Below are 22,157 nucleotides of genomic sequence, written 5' to 3'. Positions count from 1 at the left end.
TAATTAGCATATGGATTAAAAGCGTTTTTAAGAGAGAATAGGCGACGGACAGCAATATGAAAGGTAAGATTATAATATGGGGAATGTAATGGATATCATGATGTTTGTGGTGTATAATGGTCATTTTAGGTGAAAGACTCTCTTTAAGTTAACAACAAATTATTTTTGAGGCGTTTTATATGTCCAATTCCAGGATCAATTCCCTTTGAAATCTTTCCTTTGATCCTATCTTTTATATAAAGCATTTGCTTTATATCCCCGACATGTTCAGAGTATCTCCATGTGTTGTGAACTATTCCCTCCCCTTCTGCCTGTGACATCACCTCTCTGCTGGCAGTCTATCTGGGTCTGTGCACCACAGTACATACTGCAGGCATCAGCCACACTGTATTAACTGAGCATGTGTCGTGCGCCTGGCCTCACTGCGGGACCTTTGAGATGGATGTCATTCCACTTGCTGGCTACATTACTGCGACACCACCAGAAGTGGAATGACAGCCATCTCAAAGGTCCCGCAGTGAGGCCAGGGGCATGACACATGCGCAGTTAATACAGTGTGTCCGATGCCTGCAGCATGTACTGTGGTGTACAGACCCCCAGGGGCACGACACATGCACAGTTCATACAGGGTGGCCGGTGCCCAGAGTATGTACTGTGGTGCGTAGGCCCAGACAGGCTTCCAGCACAGAGGTAACGTCACAGGCAAAGGGGGGGGGGGGGGCAATCAGCAACATCATAGAGAGTTAAGAGCACAGGGGGGAATTCAGGGAGCAGCAGAAGAGGCGTAGTCTAGCTGTTTGAGGAGGCAGGCTTGGGTTCATTGAAAAATTAGAAACGCCCTGCTGGGCATATAGGGACTTGTTTCCATATCCTAAACACTTTATTTTCTTGCAATCAGAAATGCTGCTAAAGATAAAGGCAACGTTCGAGTACACAGCAGCACGTTAGCATTAGGTATATAGGCAAGATATTGGTGACAGATTCCCTTTAATAGGTAGTCTGTCAGCAGTTGTGACCATGCAAAACTGCTGACAGCACAAAGTAGGTGCTGGGCAGGACAGCCACTTCCCCTCTGTAGCATTCAACTAGGAGACCATGACAGCTGTCACTCATGAGAGAGGAAATGTTGTGAAGCAGCCTAATAGTACAAGCTCCACAAAAGTTACGTTTGTACTGCCCTCCTCAGCCCCTACCTAGAGCGGTCAGCAATTTTGCATGGTCACACTTCCTTTAATGTGATAAAACTTTACCTTATCCAGAAGGGTCTGTTGTTCAGATTTTGTGGATTCCATCTGGCCTTCAAGATCACTACATGAGTTTTTCAGACCAGCAACGACAGACTGAAGAGACTCATTTTCTGCTGAAATGGCCCGAACCTTCTCTTCCAATTCATCTAAAGCGGCCTGGAGACTGTTATTTTGATTCTTCAAATTTTCGCATTCAACCTCATATCGAGAGACTTCTGACGAATATTTCATCTCCCATTGCTCTGTGTCTTTTGCTTGACTCTCGAGGGACACCAGCTGCTGAGTCTTTTTATCAAGTTGAATTTTGCATTCTTCTTGATCCAAAGTAAGTTTTTGAAGCGCCACCTTAAGATTATTGTTGGCTGTCTGGGCCTTCTCCAACTCTTCCTGCAACTGTTCCTTCTGCTGCTTCATCTTGGATGAAATATCGGCGCATTCGACCATAGCAGTTTCATATTTTTGGTCAGAAAGGGCTTTTTGTGCGAGTAATTCTTCCAGTTCTACTTGAAGCAAATCCTGCTGTTTTGTGGAAATGTCCATAAGCTGGGCATGTTCGGTTTCTTTGTTCTCCATAGTTTTTGTAATGGCTGTAATGGTGGCTTCTAACTCAACCATTGTCTCCTTGCTGCTCTGAAGTTCTCCTTCCAGTTCCTCGATCTTTTTCCGTAAACTATTCAATTCAATTTCTAAAGCCTCTTTTTGCTCCTTGACACTCTCTACTTCATCCTTTGATGTCTCTGTCTGCAAGATGGCATTCTCAAAATTCTCTTCAGACATGAGCAATTCTCGTTCCAAAGATTCGATCTTATCATTTAGCTTGTCAAATTTCCGTTCGCTATCTTTTAGCTTTTCCATTAACTGATGCTTTTTCTTCTCATCGGCTTCGATCTTAACCTTAAGTTTCTCTATTCCAGTGCGCATTAGAGCAACTTCTTCTCGAGCAGAATTCAAGTTACTGCCCAGCTCATGCTTCTCACGCTGACATTGCTCCAGAATCCTTGAAAGCTTCACATTTTCAGCTTGCAATATATTTACTTGCATCTGGTGATTTTCTTGTTCATTGACCAGGATTTTCTTCTCTTCTTGAAGGCTTTGGATTTTGTCCTGCAGCTGCTGAACTTGCATCTTTCCATTTTCTTGCAAGTTAACCATACCATTTCTTTCTGCCGTTAACTGCTCTGCAGTCAATTTTGCAGCCTGAAGTTCCTCCTTTAGTGTCCGTAATTCAGCTTCCAATACCTTTATTAGTTCCTTCGAACTTGATTTGCAAGATTCCAATTCCTGCTCCCTTATCTTAAGTGTTTTATACATTTGCTCAAGCTCTTCCTTTTCTTCAACTAAACTCTCCAGTTCCTCATTTAGCTGGCATTTCTCTGCCACAAGAGTGTTAAGATTCTCCTGAACCTCATTAAAGGATCTTAAATGGCCTTCATTTTCTTCTTGTAAGTGCTGGCACTTGGACTGAAGGGCATCCAGGTCAGCTTCTAGAGACAGTGCATGGTTCTCGATATTTGCAGTTTCAGATTTTGCCTTCTTCAACTCGCTTTGTGTTTGAAGGTAATTTTCTTTGCATTCCTTGCTGGAGATCTCTAAACTTTCTTGTATACTAGACAGTTCAGATATCTGCTGTTTCATTATCTCCATGGCATTCAATGAATTATTAAGCTCTTTCTCAAGTCCCACAATTTTATTTGCAAACTGGGATTTCTCAGTCAAAATCAATTCAATATTCTCTAGTAATTCCAGTCTTTCGACTTCAAATTTTTTAGATTTCTTAACAAGATCTTGTTTTTCTTTGTCTTTCTTATGAAGTTCAGTCTTTAGCATCTCAATCTGAGCTGACAGGTCTTTTATTTCTGCTACCAAATTCTGATGGATCTCTTCTCTTTCCTTCCCAAGTTGCTTCTGTTCAGTCTTTAGGTGAAGACTCTGAGAGACATCTTGAGTTTCTAGGGCTCCACTACAACCCTTTCTTCTCTTCCTCAAACGGGAAGCTCTCTCACTACTTTCTTCATCAGTAGGACTTCTTTGATTAGCATTTTCTGTAATGTTCGCATCTACACCTTTCTTCACAACTTCTGGACTTTGCCCAGAGGTTTGCGGTTCATGGTTGCCAAGTGATAGGCCTCCTATGGGCAGGACCGTGCAGATGGTCTGATTGGCTGCATCAAATTTAGTAGTTAACTAAAAAGAATAAAGAATTGACGTGTTAATGAACAATTAAATATTTCAGTTACCAGTTGAGGGATACTCATCTACTACTTGATTTTAACCATTTTATGATGTAATAAACTATATAAAATTTGGAATTTTCAAACATCTAAGTAAGAAAGTATTGCCTAGAATATATTATTGCAACCAAACCTCCTTCTGGAGTCCCACTCTATATAAATTCATCTTCCTTGTAGAGGTCTCTAGAATATTGGAAGAGCATAGCCAAGAGCTTTAATCTTCAACATGTGGCTCTGAAGTTGATGAGAGACTACAACTCCCAGCATACCCCAAAAGATTACAACCACTAGCCTAGAGTAATCGAGCTAGCAAAAAGGACTTTTGACTTTACAATATTTAGTATTAAAAGGGAACCTGTCGGTCACCGGGATTTTGTGTATAGAGCCGAGGACATGAGTTGCTAGATGGCCGCTAGCACATCCGCAATACCCAGTCCCCATAGCTCTGTGTGCTTTTATTGTGTCAAAAAAAATGATTTAATACATATGCAAATGAACCTGAGATGAGTCAGGTACAGGACTCATCTCAGGTTCATTTGCATATGTATTAAATCAGTTTTTTTGACACAATAACAGCACACCGAGCTATGGGGACTGGGTATTGCGGATGTGCTAGCGGCCATCTAGCAACTCATGTCCTCGGCTCTATACACAAAATCCCGGTGACAGGTTCCCATTAAATGCTTATCTCTAGCACAGGCCTTCAGTGAGTCACATGTGGAGGTCCAGTTGACAAATTCTTAGGCCTTCATTATTCAGGACACTGTGCTGCTATGGTGCATGGGCAGCGGAGATGCGATACACATCTCACACACACCAATCTTGCTCAAGTGCTATATCTAAAATACATCAAGGAGTGAAGGGATAAAAGGGTTGCAGAAAAGTGTCCCTTTGTCCTCATGATCCTTGAAGACAATCAATAGTACATCACAGGAAACTCCTTCTCATGAACATGCAAGTGACGAATTTCATTGCATGTCCAATAAATTTTCACAATGATTAGATTGATTTTCAATAGTCTGAAACAACTGTCCACCACCAATACTTGGACTATAGCTAAATCTGCATGTTCTCAGCTTAAACAGCATAGACTGCCTGGTTACACAGAAGTGTAGGATACCAAGTCAAATCGTAATATTAAGATCGAGCAAATTAGGGCAAGTATAAAAATTGCTAACATTATGACTGCCTTCTAACAAATAAAGGAAACAAGTTATCTCCTTGGGTAAAGCAAAAAAGGCCAACAGACTGCATTGCACAATAAATTCCCCATGCACACTTACATCATCATTATCAAATGCCAGCAGGGAGCGTGCACTTAAGTCAAAAACTTGAAGTTCAAGTCTTGCAGCCTCCAGCTCCTGAGTCAACCGCTCAGTCTCAGCCTTCTCAGCTGACAACTTTGCCTCCATTTCCAAAGCTTGTTCTTTTAATTTCTGCTGCCATGTGGTGATCTCAGACAGATGATGTTTTTGCAACCTGCTCAGTTCCATTTGGTAGACCAGAAGCAAATCTTTCATTTCGACAAAATCTTCGCTTTTTACTCCAGAGGATAAGACCTGTTGCTGCTGAGTAGGAGACTGCTGGAGGAGTAAGTCAACAATCTCGCTGGTAATAGATTTTCGGTCTCTGTTTCTGTCAACCCTTTCATTAAGAGGTGGTGGATTAAAAGGTGAAGAAAAGGTGGCAGGTTTTGGGGACTCTAGCTGCGTAAGATCTGGTAGGAGCAGTGTGGTGTCATTAGCAGACGCCAATGTGAGTTGGTCCATGTTGATCCGTAATGTCAAATTTTCCTCACGATTCTGGGATCCAAGCAATGGAGTAAACAAAGAAATATCTTCAGTTATATCCAAAAGAGAATTATCCATTAATGTTTGATTACTGGTGCCAATGGGTATGGTTTCATCACGGCTGTTGAGAATGGTTGCCTTTTTCTCTTTTGGACTTTCCAGACGATCTCGATTTTCCTTCATCTGTAAGCCACTATTATTTTCGACACTAAAGTTTGTTGGGCTCTGAAGGCCAATAAATGGTTCCTGGACTCTTTCTGCTGAAAAATCTTCCTCCTTAAAACTTTTGTTCATCAATTCTAACTTTGTTTGTGCTTTCCTTAAAGACGTTTCTTTGTCCTTCAGACAAATACGCAATTCTTCTAGAACCTTATTGAGAGAGGATTCATTGTCTCGAAGCTTTCCAATCAATGATGACAGCTCTTCGTTAGCTCGTAGCAGGCGACTGTTCTCTTTCTGAATTCTGAGAGCTTTTTCTTTCCACTCAGTCATGTCTCCATTTGGATTTTCATCCTGGCTTCCGTTTTCTTCTTTAGACCCATCTACCAGGTCATCTTTTTGAACACTGACTGTGATGTCTCTCTCTGAATTGTCAATCTTTGCATTCTTTTGTTGCGTCTTCTCGTCATTCAGCGCGTTGCCCATTACTTTGTTTTCCTCAGTCAGCTTTTCGAGGTCTTTATGAAGAGAAGTAACTGACGCAGAGAGTGTTTCCCTCTCAGCAGACCACGACTCGGACAACAGATTTAGCTCTTGCAGCTTAGTCTTAAGTTCTTTGTTATTTTGATGCATAGATTCCATCTCAGACTCTACAAAATTCAACTTTTCTGATAACATGTTGATTTCTTCTTCTTTTTCCCTGATGGTAGATATAAAAGAATCCACACTAGGTTTGGATGATATGTCTTTTGAGCTTGTAGAATTAGACAAACGACCCTCAGGCTTTCCTTCCACTTCAGACACATGCTCTTGGACTTCCTGTTGATTTCTCAGAAGTAGGTCCAGCCGATCTTGTAATTCAGCATTCAGTAGTTTCTGTGTCTCCAACTCATTTTCCAAAAACGACACCCGGTTTGACCAGACATCTACTTCTTGTATCTTTCGTTGCATCTCAAGTTCAGATATTTTTTGTAAGAGGTTTTCGATTTCTTTTTGATATTTTTGACCTTCCGACACCATCTGACTGTTCAGATTGGTGCAGTTAACTTTCTGGACCTCCAGATCAGATGTTCTTACATCAAGAATATCTTGAAGGGTTTTTATCTGGGTGTGCAAGTTTCTCTTATTGTTTTCCAGTGAAGAGATCTGATCGGTAAGATTTTGAACCGTCGTTTCCAAGTCTTTGATCCTTCTAGACGTTTCCTCCTTCTCAGTGATGAACTTGACAGTATTATTTTCACATTCATTTTTCCAATCACCCAAGTCTTTACATTCTTGCTCTTTACAATGAAGCTGATTCTTCAGAGTTGACAATTCTTCCGACATTTTAGTTTGAGCGTTTTTCATTTCAGTCAAGTCGTTCTCTCTCGTCTGCAACATTTCCTTTGCATAATTTCTTTCCTTCTCCAAATTAGTCACCGTCACCTTAAGATTTTCCAAACAGGTCGAGTCTTGGTAGTTAAGTTTCTGCAAGGCAGCTTTCAGTTCTGCATCCAAACTATTGTTCTTGTCTGAAAAAGGTATATAAAAAAATAAAATAATGTACTTTTAAGTAACATCATAATTTATTTAGCAGTTTATATGTAGTTATAGCCTTTATTCTACTCCACAGCTATATTTAGCATTCTTCAGAGGTGCAATCTTTGAATTGTACTTAAAGGGGTTTTACGCGATTTTTACACTGGTGACCTATCCTCAGTATCTGATCGGGGGGGGGGGCAGACAGCCAGGATTGCAGAGCCTCTAGGTGTTATGGCAACGCCCCCGTTGCTCCTAGAGGCTCATTTGCATACATTAAAACATAATTCTTCTCAGCAATGCGGGCACATATGACCAAGGGACCAACATAGATGCCTTCAGCTGCCAAGTGCACATGTAACAAGTCGGCCAGTTTCACAGGTACAAATCTGATGAGACATGCCCTTTAATAGGTGATGTCAGCCAACTAAAAATTTATAAAAACAGCTTAGAATACTGGAAAATAATAAAAAAAAAAAAAAAATAAAAAAAAAAAAAGTCATTCCTTACAAATTTCCCCATTTTAGGCTTCCGGTGAGGATGTCCAGTCACCAGCTGTGGTGGCCTCAGTGGTGCTGACAGGTCACAGTTAGGTCCCTTTCACACGACCGTGATTTCCGCGCGGGTGCCATGCGTGATGTGAACGCATAGCACCCGCACTGAATCCTGACCCATTCATTTCAATGGGGCTGTGTACATGAGTGTTTTTTTTCACGCATCACTTCTGCAATGCTTTGAAATCGCAGCATGTTCTATATTCTGCGTTTGTAACGCAGGACAGGCCCCATAGAAGTGAATGGGGCTGCGTGAAAAACGCATTGCATCCGCAAGCAAGTGCGGGTGCGATGCGTTTTTCACTGATGGTTGCTCAGAGACGTTGTTTGTAAACATTCAGTTTTTTATCACGCGCGTGAAAAACGCATCAAAACGCATTGCAACCGCGCGGAAAAAACTGAACAACTAAACGCAATCGCAGACAAAACTGACTTGTTTTAGTGCCAAAATCGCAGCATTTTCACTGAACGCACCCTGAACGCATCCGGATCAAATCAGTCACGCCCGTGTGAAACCAGCCTTAAGGTCAGTGATGATCTTAGCATAGTTGTTAGCACAATTCTGTCTGAGTGCCACTCAGGGGGGGGGGGGGGGGGGGAGTTCGCCTTGTATGGATTTCTACAGCTTCAGTTGAACTCATACAGCAAGCTCATAATATGGCCAGAATCAGGAAACACACTGATCAAGCGCTGAAACCGGGAGAAACCAGCGCAGGCACAGATGATGGTTCTCAGCACTTCGAGAGTAACAGAACAAGTGCAGAGACCGGGAGAGCAGGGACAAGAAGACATGGCTATAACCGATGCCTAGCGCTGTCAGTCCAGGCAAAGGACTGAAGGGGAAGGGGTGTAACAAAGTGGTGCTCCAAGGGTTTTGGCCAGCCCTTCAGTGCTCCGGTTAAGTTATTAGCATATGAATAAAGCATGATCAACCCTACCAGGCTATATGCCTAGTTTATTAGCCTGCACTGTATGGCTATTACAATGGCCGCTCAACATTTGCCTTTCTACAAAAGCGGGCGAAACAAACCTTCATTTGGAGGTGTTCTAAGAAGAGCACGAAGCCTCTGAGCGTTAGAACGGCCGCTGTATCGCAAGCATTCAGGCGCCACATTTATGTATTTTGGGGAAGTCGCTCTTCTAGCACATGAGAAGGGGGCGCCTGCACTGTACCCAGGGGCGAGGTGGCAATCTCATTACAAACCCATATATCAGAGTCAGCCGTTCTGGATTTATTTTGGTTGTATCTCCGATAGTTAGCATAATACCGACATTAATAAGCGCCAAGCACGGGGCGATTGAGATTCTGCTGCGGCCTAATATCGGCTGGATCAGCGACACACCAAGCTGCTGCAGGGGGGGCACTTACTTTTCAGTTCCTCTATGAACACTTGGTCCTGCCGTAGAGTCTGATTTGCAGTTCGGAATTCATCTTCTAGTTTCAAAGCTTCTTTGATTTTCTGGTCCAGTTGACTTTTGATTGCATTTTGCTGAGTCCTCGCCTCCTGAGGGGGGACAAAACCGGAAAAGCAAATGAGGCGACGGATCACTCAGGGAGCGAGTCATACAAAGAATATATCATCTCTACTGACATGTTTTCTCCTGCCTGTTTTTATTTTCAGATTATTATTTTTTTTCCATTCTATTTTTTCGTACTGGTTATGGAGGCGGTTATCCCGACTGAGCTGTTAACAGCAATTTAGAGACTCGCTTTTCAGCGGCCACATGGACAACAGGAAGCTGTCATCTGGAGATGTTCATGGGGGTTGTGGGCATGCTCTGTGACCTGCACAGAGGTCATTTTGCAGGGAGGGGGAGGAGGCGATCTGTATCTATTCTGTGTTGTGATCTGTATATTACGTTACCCATCACAGAAAATATCCGCTATAAAACAGCGGTTTTGCAATAGCTAGTCTTCCACCATATGCCTCCAGGGTTTGTAGAAGGTCACTGGGCGTAGCGGAAGCAGCTTCATAGAAACGGCAGCAATCACTTCTGAGGTAAGTAGTCCTATTTATTTAATGTGCCAATAAAGCTTCTTTTTAGTATTTTCTTTTATTAGTTATATCTGGATATTTTCTTTTGATGGCGCAGAGAGCTATGGGACCTGGGTACTGCAGATGTGCTAGCAGCCATCTAGCAGCCCATGTCCCCAGCTCTATGCGCAAAATCATGGTGACAGGTTTCCTTTAATACAAGGCACTTACTAATGTATTGTGATTGTCCATATTGCATCTTTCATTTTGCTCATATCCAGGAGTTACGAAGACCCCTGCATCGCAGATACGAGGTGGCAAGCGTGCCTAGATCCCGGCCACTAGAAGCTGGCATTTTTCCCTATAGTGTGCAAGCACGACCACTGCTGCTGAAATGCAGGGTGGTCGAAACCCCCTGGATATGAGCCATATATAATGTGATAAAAAATAAATAAAAGGAATCCAGCCCAGCAGAGAGCTCAGAAAATCCTTAGGAGTCCTGTCGGAATTTAAGCTGCGGCGGGGAGAAGGCAAGAATAGATTTTTCCACAGGTACAAGAGGTTAAATACTTTGAGAGAGCAGGAGGACTAGCTGAAGATAATGGGAGTTGGAGTAGCTGCTCCTTCATTCACTACATTCCAGTAGTAAGAGGACAGCGAGTGTGAACCGCATCTTTCTACGTGGTGCACTTTGGGATATGACCAGGCAGCGAGACGCCCACCTACTATGAAAACCCCATTCTTGTACACAAAACGGACAAGAATAGGACATGTTCTATTTTTTTTGCGGGGCCTCGGAACGGAGCAACAGATGCCGTGTGCATGAGGCCTAATGTTGTCATACAATCATACAACCCCCATCATACACTTTCTGTAATACACCTTACATAGCTCTGACCAATATAGCACTGTCCCTTGAAGGATGTTTTTTTTTTTTTTTTGGGGGGGGGGGGGGGGGGGAATTATGAAAGTAGCCACCCTCATGCTGTGGATCCCCACGCAGGCTAATTAGCATGTGGCTATGGATCCAGACCAAGCTGGATTAACCTATTTCAACCCTTTTGCTACGGCACTGGAGCGTTCTTTAAACATGTTTCAAACAGCGAAGAACATGGCTAATGTCCGCAACCAGCAATAATGCCAATCGCGGTCATTACAGCCTTCAGATGGCGTGATCAAGTGCACACTTATAAATACGTAAATAACAAAAAAATATAAACATCATGAGTATCACAGTGTCCAAAAACGCACGTGCCATTAAAATCTAAAAATATTTTTTCCAATACAGCGACTGGCCGATTCACCAATTTTTCCATTGCTTCTTTTACCCCAAAAAAAGTAATAAAATGTAATTAAAAAAATACACACACACACACACACACACACACACACACACACACACACACACTCCAAAATGGTATCAATAAAAACTACAGATGGCCTCGCAAAAAACAAGCTCAGTAGACATAACTATTTTTTCCCCGCTTCCGACTACGTTGCATTCTATATTACATGGTGCCATCAGAAAGTACAACTTGTCCCGCAAAAAAACAAGCCCTCATATGGATATGTGAAAGGAAAAACTAAAAAAGTTATGGCTCCAGGAAAACAGAAAAGAAAAGTGAAAAAGCAAAAACGAAAAAAAAAAAAAAAAAAATCTCCAGTATCCTAAGGATTACCTTATTAAAATAAATCAATCACTTACCTCCAGGTCCTTCTTGAGATCAGTCACATGATTCTGGCCGGTGGACACGGCTTGCTCCGATCTGGATAATTTCTGTTTTAAATCATCTACTTCCAGCTCCAGAGCCTTCTTCCCGTGTGTCGCCTACGGGCGAGGAGCAATCAAAATCAGCGGCCAACATTAACACAAACACCGAGGGAGGAATTTATCCATCCAGCAGTTTTCCTTCATACAAAAGTTGCTGTTTTTTTGCATGAAAATTTGCAAATCCTTTTTCTCAATTTAAGGGCTCATGCACATGAACGGATTTTCTTTCCGTGCCAGTTACGTGTTTTTTTATGGCGGACTGTACACGGAACCAGTTATTTCAATGGGTTCACAAAAAAAAAAATAATAATAAATATTATAAAATAATAATAAAAATATGGAAGGTACTCCTTGTGCATTCCGTTTCCGTATAGCCGCATTTTCGCTTCGCAAAAAAATAGAACATGTCCTATTATTGTCCGCATTACAGACAAGGATAGGACTGTTCTATTAGGGGCCGGCTGTTCCGGTCCGCAAAATATAGAATGCACACAGTCATCCGTATTTTCTGCGGACTGCAAAATACATACGTGCATGAGGCCTAACACTGCTCTCACCACCTTTGGGGGGAGTGGGTGGGGCTTAGCGGGAAGTGGTGTGGCCTCCTACAGGCCAACAGATTTTGAATAACTTAAAGGGATATTCCGGTAACTTGAAGGGAACCTGTCACCGGGATTTGATGTATAGAGCTGAGGACATGGGCTTCTAGCACATCCGCAATACCTAGTCCCCATAGCTCTGTGTGCTTTTATTGTGTAAACAAAAAGATTTGACACATATGCAAATTAACCCGAGATGTGTCCTGTCCCTGAGATGAGTCCAGCGTGAAGGAGCCCAGCACCGCCCCGCGTCCTCAGAATCTCCTCCTTGCTCCCCGACGTCACAAAGCTAGAGCGCAGTAATCTCACAATGCACATGCTCAGTTTGTTCCCTGAGGCCGATGCCAGCACAGGGAAGGAACACTATTACGGCGCTCTAGCTTTCTGACGTCGGGGAGCAAGGAGGAGATTGGAGGACGCGGGGCGGTGCTGAGCTCCTTCACGCTGGACTCATCTCACGTACAGGACACATCTCAGGTTAATTTGCATATGTGTCAAATCTTTTTATTTACACAATGAAAGCACACAGAGCTATGGGGACTGGGTATTGCGGATGTGCTAGCGGCGATCTAGCAACCCATGTCCTCAGCTCTTTACACAAAATCCTGGCGACAGGTTCCCTTTAAGGTTATCAGGAAAGGGAATAAGTACCTAATCAGTGGGGATCTGACCTCTGGGACATCCTCCGATCCCAAACACGAGGCTCTATATTAAATAACGCCATTAGAAAGTACAACTTGTCCCGTAGCTCTGTCCTGATGGAGCGGCAGGCAGCTCAATGACAAAACGAAAACCACAAAACAGTACGGGAAGCGCCTTACCCGATCCAGTTCTGATTGGATGGCATTAAACTCGTTCTTTGCTTGCTGGGACTCTTGGCTTAGTTTGCTTTTGGTCTGGTTCAGTTGCTGCTCCATGTCCTTTAGGGAATTCTGCTGACGCAGCAGCTCCTGTGTACACAATGATAGGAGTTACAGTACCTGGCAGCAGGCACTACCAGCTCAGCTGGTGCCCAGGAGACCACACTAACAGGAGGCACCTGTTGGTTTTCTCTCTCTTGCTCCTTCAGTTTTTGCTCCAGGGCCAGGCGGGCGCTCTCTGCGTTCTGCCTCTGACAGCTCAGTTCCTCCGAAACCTTCTTCAGCTTCTGCTCGGTCGCCGTGCACTGAAACATAACAAGCGCTTTACAGCCGGACTGCAAGTGTAGAGGATGGATCATCCGAAAATGGCCTACTGGTTAAATCAAGTTTTTCTGTTAAAATGTGTTAAAATGGGTTGTCTGGCCTTTGGGCCAACAACCCCTGGAGTCCAAACTTGTGCCACTAACATAAAAAACACCACTCACCTGCCCACTGCTGCCCTTTACCCATCCGCTTACGATCCCCACAAGACCAGGATGCGGCTTGGTCCCGTGATCACAGCTGCGACATATCGTTCAGGCCGCTGTCACCACTGAGGTCAGTGACTGGCTGCAGCAGTCATGGGGCAGTGCTGCTTGGGAATGGAGCAGCTTCAGGACAGCGGACAGGTTAGTTTTTTTTTATTTTTTATATATGTTAAGGGGTACCGGCTCAAAACCCAGGGGTTATCGGCTGCAACACTGGAAAACCCCTTTAAAGGGGATGTCCAGGATTTCACTCTTGAAGGCAGGAAAGGCCATTGACACCTGACCGTTGAGGGTCTGACTCCCGCGCTGGTTATTGCAGCTTTGCTCCCACTGGAATGAATAGGAGAAGCACTGCAGTAACCATCTCTGTCCACTCCACAATGGACGGAGCCGTGTAGTTCTGGTGCCACCCCCAAACAGCGGGGCTTTGGGTTGTCATACTCCTGACGATCAGATATGGATTGCTTGAGGTTAGCCATCAACAGCAAAATCCAGGACAACCCCTTTAATTTTTGGCCTTTCTAATTCCCTGTGCCATCATCTATATTAAAAGAGAACCTGAAACCTTACAAATATTAGTCTGACACTTCCTCTTCTGTAGAGATTACTTTCCAGCAGTCATCTCATTATCATCAACAGCAGGATTACAAGGACATATAATGCCTATACATAGATAATACAGGAATCATCATTCGCAGTAGGGGAGGTCACAGCTCACCTGCTCATGCCCACAACATTCCATACAATGAGTCATTTCCATTCTACAGCTTCCAATGGTCCACGTGGCTGCTGTAAAGGAAACCTCTGAAGGCTGCTAACACCAGCTCAGACAAGATGGCCGCCCCCATAATCACCACCCCCCATACACCGCTATGGGAGCTCAGAGAATAGCACGCAGAGATAGAAGCAGGTGCCAGACGTGGGACTCGCACCTGCCTGACATCGATGGCATATCCTAGCAATAAGCCATCAATGTCCCAGATGGGACAACCGCTTTAAAGAATGACATCACCATCACTTACCTTGTCGACAGACTGTTCAAACTGGACAGTGATTCGCGCCAGGTCCTCGCGGCTCTTGCTCAGCGTCTTGTCTCTCTCGGCCAGCTCTGCCTGCGTCTTCTCCATCAGGGTCTGAGTCTCCTGGAGTTTGTGAAGTTGATTTTTCAGCTCTTTTTCTTGGACCTCTAAGCGAAGCTCCAGCTCATTAACTCTGGATCGCAATTCTACGAAAGCGACCACAGAAGAAGCAGCCGTCAGCAATTACATTCTAAGGGCTCATGCACACGACCATAAGTGTTTTGCGGTACACAAAAAAATATACGGATGACGTCCGTGTGCATTCCGTATTTTGCGGAACAGAAGAGCTGGTCCATAATAGAACAGTCCTATCCTTGTCCACAATGCGGAAAATTGGACATGTTCTATTTTTTAGCGGAACGGAAACGGAAGGCACATGGAGTAACTTCTGTTTATTTTTTGCGGATGCAAAAAAAACAAAAAAAAACAAAAAGAAAAAAAAAAAAACACAAAAACACGGAACAAACACTGAAAGATAATTCATGTGCATGAGCCCTAAACCTGCGTGAGGGGCAATCCCCTCCTGTAGTTCATTGGGGAAGTGCATAGATTATGTAGAAGCTAAAAATCAGACTCTAGAGTTTTAGGAGGGGAGGTGCACAAATGACACACACTTACTTGCTCCTTCACCTGGATCCTCCACTGTAACCATCCCCTTTGACGCTACAACCTGACCCTCTAGTGCAGGCATCTCAAACTGCGGCCCTCCAGCTGTTGTAAAACTACAACTCCCACAATGCCCTGCTGTAGGCTGATACCTGTAGGCAGTCCGGGCATGCTGGGAGTTGTAGTTTTGCAACAGCTGGAGGGCCGCAGTTTGAGATGCCTGCTCTAGTGTCACGTCACCAATTGACATCACGCAAAGGGGTCAGCTCACGACTGCAGCGGCATCAAAGCGGATATTTAGAACAGCAGAGGACCCAAGCGAGGAAGACAAGGCCGGGGAGCAAAAAAAAAGCTGGGACCTGGGCGGTTCGTAAATTCCTGACCAGTGGAGGTCAGGGGGTCACCAACGCCAACCAGCTATTAAAGAAGCTGTGGCGCACCAGGGAGCACCGCATCCTCTTCCTAGGTCACATGTCCTTTCTGCTGCTCTGTCTTATTCAAGTGAATGGGAGTGAGCTGCAATACCAAGCACAGCCACTATACAATGTAAGGCGCTGTGCTCGGTATCCTGTGAAAAGGCTGCATCGCATGTGAGCATTATGGCCCCTTCAAACAGCTGATTTGTGGGCGCGCCGGGAGATGAACCAGACTAATAAAAGAGGGGGAAGAGGGAGAGGCAGCTGCAGTTTCTCTCCGTCTATGAGACTCATGCAGTGAGAGAGAAGGGAGAGCAAACGTTGGGAGACATCCGATTGGCTGGGCATCACATCAGGAAGAGCGCGCCCACTCAGCAGAGAAAATATTCAGAAGGATGAAAAATACAGACGGACACGAGGAGCGGTTGTGATGCTGTTTTCATACGGACATATCAGTGTTTTCCCCTGCAACTCCCATTCTAGTTCCCGGCTATTGGAGGATGCTGGGAGTTGTAGTTTTGCCGGAGAACACTGCTCTGCTGAGGGGAGTAATTAATTAGGAGTTTGGTAAGGTCACCTTGATTCTGGCTCCTGAGCTGATCATTGGCCGGATTGTTGGCGGTCTCGCTGAAGCTCCTGCTCGCGCCCTCAGATCTGAATCCTCTTTTGCTCGGCGTCTCTTCCGGATCCCACGGATACTGGATGGAGGAGTAATTCCTCTTGAGCGAGGGATCGTGGGCGCTGGACGACGTGCGGCCCGGTGTCCGCTCCTGCTGCCACGAGAACACCGAGGAGGACGACTGGTGGCGGGCAATGTCTCGGTGGTTCATTGTATTTTGGGGAGTGGGCTGAGATGTCTGGTTCGCCAGCTGCACAAAGAAGCAGACAGAGCATAGTGACGGTTCTCTTTTACATAGACGTAAGACAGACATAAAAATATACATAAAATAGCCAGCAGCTAATCGAAACAAGCAGAGCAGCAGTGTAAAGCATGGAAGCAAACCTCCAAAGCCTCAGATTATGGAGTGAGCATGTCACTTACTTTCATTTGCAGAATTTTTAACTCCGTCTCCAGCTTCTTTCTTTCCTCCACCTCCTTACTGTACTTTTCCTGCAGCTCTTCATATTTAGAATCTGCCAATGTACAAGTCCTGTTAAAGGGGTTGTCCGAGTGTTTCATACTAAAAGGCCTATCCTCAGGAAAGGTCATCAGCATGCGATGTGTTCCGACACCCTCGCCGATCAGCTGTTTGAAGAGGCCGGTAAACGCTGCGACCTCCTAGCAGCTTAAAAAGCGCAGCGCCGCCCATTGTATAGTGGCTGTTCTTGGTACTGCAGTTCAGCGGGTGAGCTGCACACAGGTCATGTGACCCACGAACAAGATGACTCTTCAAACAGCCGATTGGCGGGGGTTGCGGACCCCTACCGATCAGATATAGAGGCTTCTATTTGAAGGGTGTGTCCACTTTTGCAGGCATTTTTATTGCTTAAATTCATCTAAAATTTGCAAATAGTCTTGATAAAAAATCTCCTACCGTGGTTACAGCGGTGATCATACTTCAACACTATAGGAAAAAGCACTACCCTGTGTCCGGCCCCACCTACCAGAGAGGCTGGCACTTTTTCCTATAAATGTGCAAGCACTGCCACCGCGGCTGGATTGCAGGGTGGTCGTAACCGTGGATACGAGCCGTGTATAATGTGATGGAAAAATAAATCCAGCCAGCAAAGGAGGCAATATGGACAATCACAATACATTAGTAAATGCCTTGTATTCACTTTCTCTACATGATAAATGCCATTTGCTGAAGTGAGACAACGCTTAAGAAAAAATATATAAATAATAATAACACATTGCAAAGGTCTACAGACCCATTAAACTGTCATTAAAAGGGTGTGTAAACTTCCCAGCCATTTTACATGTGTAGCCTGTAACCATGTACAAGGGCTGTATACACAAAATGATTACCGGTATATAGACTTTATTTATTCTGGACTTTTGAAGCTTTGCTTTATTTGCATATTTTAGGCTACTTTCACACTGGCGTTTTGGTTTCGGTTTGTGAAATCAGTCATGGGCTCTCACAAGCGGTCCAAAACGGATCAGTTTTGCCCTAATGCATTCGGAATGGATAAGGATTCGCTCAGAATGCATCAGTTTGCCTCCGTTCAGTCTCCATTCCGCTCTGGAGGCGGACACTATAATGCTGCTTGCAGCTGAGCCAAACGGATCCATCCTGGCACACAATGTAAGTCAAGGAGGACGAATCCGTTTTCTATGACACAATCTGGCACAATAGAAAACGGATCCGTCTTGGCTACGTTACAGATAATACAAAACGGATCCGTTCTGAACGGATGCAGACGGTTGTATTATCTGAACGGATCCACACCAAACACGAGTGTGAAAGTAGCCTTAGATAGACTGGGGAAATTTTAAAAAGATAATTGCTAAAGTTTTCATACCCTTTAAATCAGGGTTTCACAACTCCGGTCCTCGGGACCCACCTGCCGGTCATGTTTTCAGGATTTCCTTAGTATTGAGCAGGTGATATAATTAGGTGTCTGTGCATCAGGACTTACCACAGGTATTCATTCTGTGGGATATTCTCAAATCCTGACCGGTAGGTGGGCCCTGAGGACTGGAGTTGAGAAACCCTGCTTTAAAGGGGTTTTCCCCCCCATCACATACAATGGGGGCATATCGCTAGGATATGCCTCCATTGCCCGATAGGTGCAGGTTCCGTTCACTTCTATGGGAGCAGCGCTTGGTGGTGGACGGACCCCAGGAAACTCATGGTCCTCCAGCCACAGCTCTTCCCGCTCCGTTCTCCTTGTAGGTGCGGGTCCTAGAGGTGGGACTTGCACCTATCAGACAATGGGGGCATATCCTAGCGATATAATGGGAATACCCCTTTAAAAGATTAAAGGGAACCTGTCAGCAGCAAAACCCATCCCACACCGCCCGCAGTGAGTTTCGAATGATTATTTTCTTACTGCGTTCTGATGAGGCGGGAGTCTGAAAAAACGTTCTTTTATCCTCCGTCCGCGCTATTTTCCAGTCAGGCTTGAAGTCAAGGGGGCAGCGGCCTCTTTGCTTCAAGTAAAGGTAACTGATACCCCTTCCTGCCCCTTCTCCTGTGACTGACAGTCGGCTGTCGGGCATAAGCGTTGTCAGTCACAGCGAAGGGGCAGGAAGGGGTATCAGTTACCTTTACTTGAAGCAAAGAGGCCGCTGCCCCCTTGACTTCAAGCCTGACTGGAAAATAGCGCGGACGGAGGATAAAAGAACGTTTTTTCAGACTCCCGCCTCATCAGAACGCAGTAAGAAAATAATCATTCGAAACTCGCTGCCGGCTACTTGAAGGTACTGCGGGCGGTGTGGGAAGGGTTTTGCCGCTGACAGGTTCCCTTTAAAGGGCACGTACACTCTGCAACCAGTTTTTATTGCTCCAGCTCATCTAAAACAGAAAGACAATGCTGCCAATATCCCACCGTTCTGTGTATACAGTCTGTAGGCAGACCTATGTATCGCCATGGCTACAGAGTACAAACTATACCCGTGTGTAGTCTGTCACCTTGGACAGGACCTGTATACACTGCACGTGCTTATTTTAGGTGCAGTGAAGCAATAAAAATAAAAAAACACAGCTGCAAAAATCTACACAACCTTTAAAAGATAGTTTAAAGCAATTAAAATATTACCATTAAATTTAACAGGTGTGAAGGGGGCGTTGAGGCTCTTCTGGGGGGTGACGCACACAGACATGTCCGCTGCAGTAGAGGACTGCTGGCTCCTCTCGAGGTCATTCTTGTATCTGTAGGACAAAGGCAGAAGAATCCGATAGCACCGGTCACATATGATTGCTGGTTGACATCGGCACTGCCAGATATTTGCACAGATTTCTACATAAGCCCCTCCCCCAGCACAACACACTTTCCCCATACTCCCGCTCCTCCTGGGAGGGGTCTATCAAGCACTTGTCCCGCCCCTGCTGACCTCTTGAGGTCCTGCTCCAGCTTCTCTATGTGCTTCTTGCTGGCGCTCAGCTGTCCATCGAGGAAATTGATCTGCGTGTCTTTTGCCTGCTGCTCGTGGCTCAGCTTCTGCCGCGTCTTCTCCTGGTGGTCACATAATTCTATTAAGCTCTGGTTCTCTCTCTTCAGCGCGGTGGCTTCACTCTTCTCACTTTCAACCTGTTTAGATCATCCAAAATAGGAATAAAAATAGGCGATAAAAGTTATACCGGTATACAGCTCCCAAGCAAACCAATGTATCGCCATGGTAACAGACAACAAAGAAGCCTGTGTAGTCTGATCCTGCAGTCATACTCCGCTTCCATCTGTCCCTACTTCTGAATAAATTACCAAGCATGGGGGAGGGGACCTATGAGAGAGTCTGAGTAAGCAGGATTAGACCACACATGACCTGTTACCATGGTTACATATAGTTTAGCACAAGAGCTGCGTACATAAAACGGTAGGATATTTAAAAGAGCTGTTTAAAGTGTTTACAGGGGTTGTCTGCCTTTTTCTTACTGATGATCTATCCTCCGGAAAGGTCATCGGTATCTGATCGGCGAGTGTCCAATACCCGGGACCCCCACCGATCAGCTTTTTGAGAAGGCAGCGGCGATCACAGTGGCGCCGTAGCCCTATCGCGGCTTCCCGCAGGCCCCGTGATTAGTGTTGAGCGAACTTGTGTTTTAAGCTCAGCGTCTAAAGTTCACGTTATCGAAGAATCGCGTTATGGATTCTAAATTCCGTTATGGTCCGTGGTAGCGGAATCCATAACGCGATTCTTCGATAACCCGAACTTAAAACAGAAGTTCGCTCAACACTACCCGTGATGTCACGACTGTAGGTCACGTGGCCTGGGCGTAGGTCAGACCCATTCACTTCAATGGGGCTGAGCCGCAATACCAGACACAACCTATGGGCAGGGGTGGCGCTGTGTGTTCTTCACCTCTGCTTGCTGTCTCTGAATCAGAACGTTCATATTTTCCATTCAGAGGATGCACAGACCAAACACTTCTCACTGCAGAGGTTTTTCTACAATGTATCCCGTCTAAACTTCTAAGGCGGAGAGAGAGTTTACCTGCGCTGATACACTGTAGCAAACACGAGGCAGGTTTGTGGAGGGCCCTTCAGACTGAGGGTTATTGAAAAATGGGATCTCAAACCTGACATCACCTTTAAGTAGTCATTTTGGAAACCCTCTGGCCTCCTCCAGTGTAATGAATTGGGGTAGCCTGCGGCAGGGGTGTTGGGGTGCCGGCAGGCTGCGGGGTCTGGGGGCTTTACCTTCTGCTTCTGTTTTTGGAAGGCGGCCTCCAGGGACTCCAGCTGCAACTGCTTCTGCTGCCGCTCCTTCTTCAGCTTGTCCAGTTGAGCCTCCAGCTCCTGGATCTTCTGCAGGGTCTTGGAGGGCAGACCCTCCTTCCACTCCTCCACCACCCAACTCATCGTCCCGCTCCACAGGCTCCAATGGTAAACCTAGAAAATTAAACCAAAACACAGCTTACATGACACCCGGGTGCCCGACAAGACCACCGCTTCTACTGCGGATGACGTGATATTAGGGAAACCATCAGCAAGGAGGTGCAAATGTATTACTCTATGCAAGAGAACATTGGTCAGCAACGGCCGTGCTGGGACCTGTAGTGCATGTGACTAGAGGAAATTGTGGAAAGTTCCACAGTACGGCTAAGCATGTAGTGAATGACCCCCAGCAAGCATGGCAGCTGCAGCACTAATAGAAAAAGCATGCTGAGACTTGTGGTGCCCCAGCAACCAGGACAAAAGCTGGAAATAACTCACTTCTATAGAAGAAGCAAAACAAATTCTCACATTGTGCAGGAAGCTAGAAACATCGCTCGGTCCTATATGATCTGATCGGGCGACAAGTCCCTGGGCTCTATGTCATCTAGTGTGTCAGGGTGCCCCCTACCCCTGCAGAGCTCTCACCTGTCACCCGTATAATCACCGCCCGGATCCCGTCATTTCATCCGGTACGATAACGATTCAAACACCGCGCCGTCCACAGCACGCAACAGGAGCACCGGGGCAGCCCATCGATGAAAGGACCTCTGTGATTGGTCCGAAGGTTTCCACCAACGTATCTTATTGGATCGAGCTTATCTTAATAGCCCGCCCACTATAGGAGTGGCTCCAATTCAAATATTCCTTGCCGGGACATGTAAGGTTGGATGCTATTGGCTGGCAAAAGGACGAATGCGATTGATTGAAGCTAAAAGCCATTGGCCAATGAGAGTGCTCTGTAGGAATTTCAACCGTAGACGAGGCGGCTGCTTAGTAGTGTGTGCGCGCGCACTTGTGAGGCGGACCCCGGCGCAGGAGCTGGGGAGTACGGCTGCGGGCCTGTGCGCTGGCTCTCCTCCTGGAGGCTGAACTGTCGCAAAGAAGTTTTTAGGATTTTTTTTTTTATCTTGCTTTCCAGCATTTTAACCCGAGACAGTTTTTCATCCTGCGTTTTATTTTGTTCCCTGCCTGGGAGCTTCAAATATTTTTAGCCTTTAGACGTGTTTTTTTTTTTTTTTAGGAACAGTTTCATTTACCATAGCTTGTATTGGAAAACAGGGGCAAGGAAAAAGTATCTTGTGTGGTGAAACAACGTGCAGTTTTGTGTTTATAGTGTTCACTGCGCTATAAATGACGATACTGATTGTGTCCGGGTGCGTTCAGTGAAACTCGCACCATTTCCTAAGCAAGTTCAGTCAGTTTTGTCTGCGATTGCGTTTAGTGTTTCAGTTTTTTCCACGCGGGTGCAATCAGTTTTCATGTGTTTTTCTCAAAAACTGAAG

General features: G+C 45.3%; 1 protein-coding gene across 2 annotated transcripts in view; it reads right to left on the bottom strand.

Annotated features, from left to right (window-relative positions):
* CENPF (centromere protein F) overlaps positions 1-21,403 on the bottom strand; it is a 72,716-nt gene extending 51,313 nt beyond the window's left edge. For both annotated transcript variants that reach the window (XM_044291589.1, XM_044291591.1), the window contains exons 1-13: positions 21,301-21,403; positions 20,638-20,829; positions 19,334-19,530; positions 19,039-19,151; positions 16,376-16,467; positions 15,911-16,202; positions 14,255-14,457; positions 12,885-13,010; positions 12,667-12,795; positions 11,181-11,303; positions 8,869-9,004; positions 4,762-6,938; positions 1,251-3,431 (exon numbers count right to left, since the gene is read on the bottom strand). In XM_044291589.1, the coding sequence (XP_044147524.1) occupies positions 1,251-3,431; positions 4,762-6,938; positions 8,869-9,004; positions 11,181-11,303; positions 12,667-12,795; positions 12,885-13,010; positions 14,255-14,457; positions 15,911-16,202; positions 16,376-16,467; positions 19,039-19,151; positions 19,334-19,530; positions 20,638-20,799 (5,931 nt within the window). In that variant the 5' untranslated portion in view covers positions 20,800-20,829; positions 21,301-21,403. The remainder of the gene's footprint in view (positions 1-1,250; positions 3,432-4,761; positions 6,939-8,868; positions 9,005-11,180; positions 11,304-12,666; positions 12,796-12,884; positions 13,011-14,254; positions 14,458-15,910; positions 16,203-16,375; positions 16,468-19,038; positions 19,152-19,333; positions 19,531-20,637; positions 20,830-21,300) is intronic.
* Between the last annotated feature and the right edge of the window lie 754 nt (positions 21,404-22,157).

The sequence above is a fragment of the Bufo gargarizans genome, chromosome 4 (genome assembly GCF_014858855.1).
Source record: "Bufo gargarizans isolate SCDJY-AF-19 chromosome 4, ASM1485885v1, whole genome shotgun sequence".
Classification (NCBI taxonomy): domain Eukaryota; kingdom Metazoa; phylum Chordata; class Amphibia; order Anura; family Bufonidae; genus Bufo; species Bufo gargarizans.
This window is presented reverse-complemented; position numbering and strand designations above follow the sequence as displayed.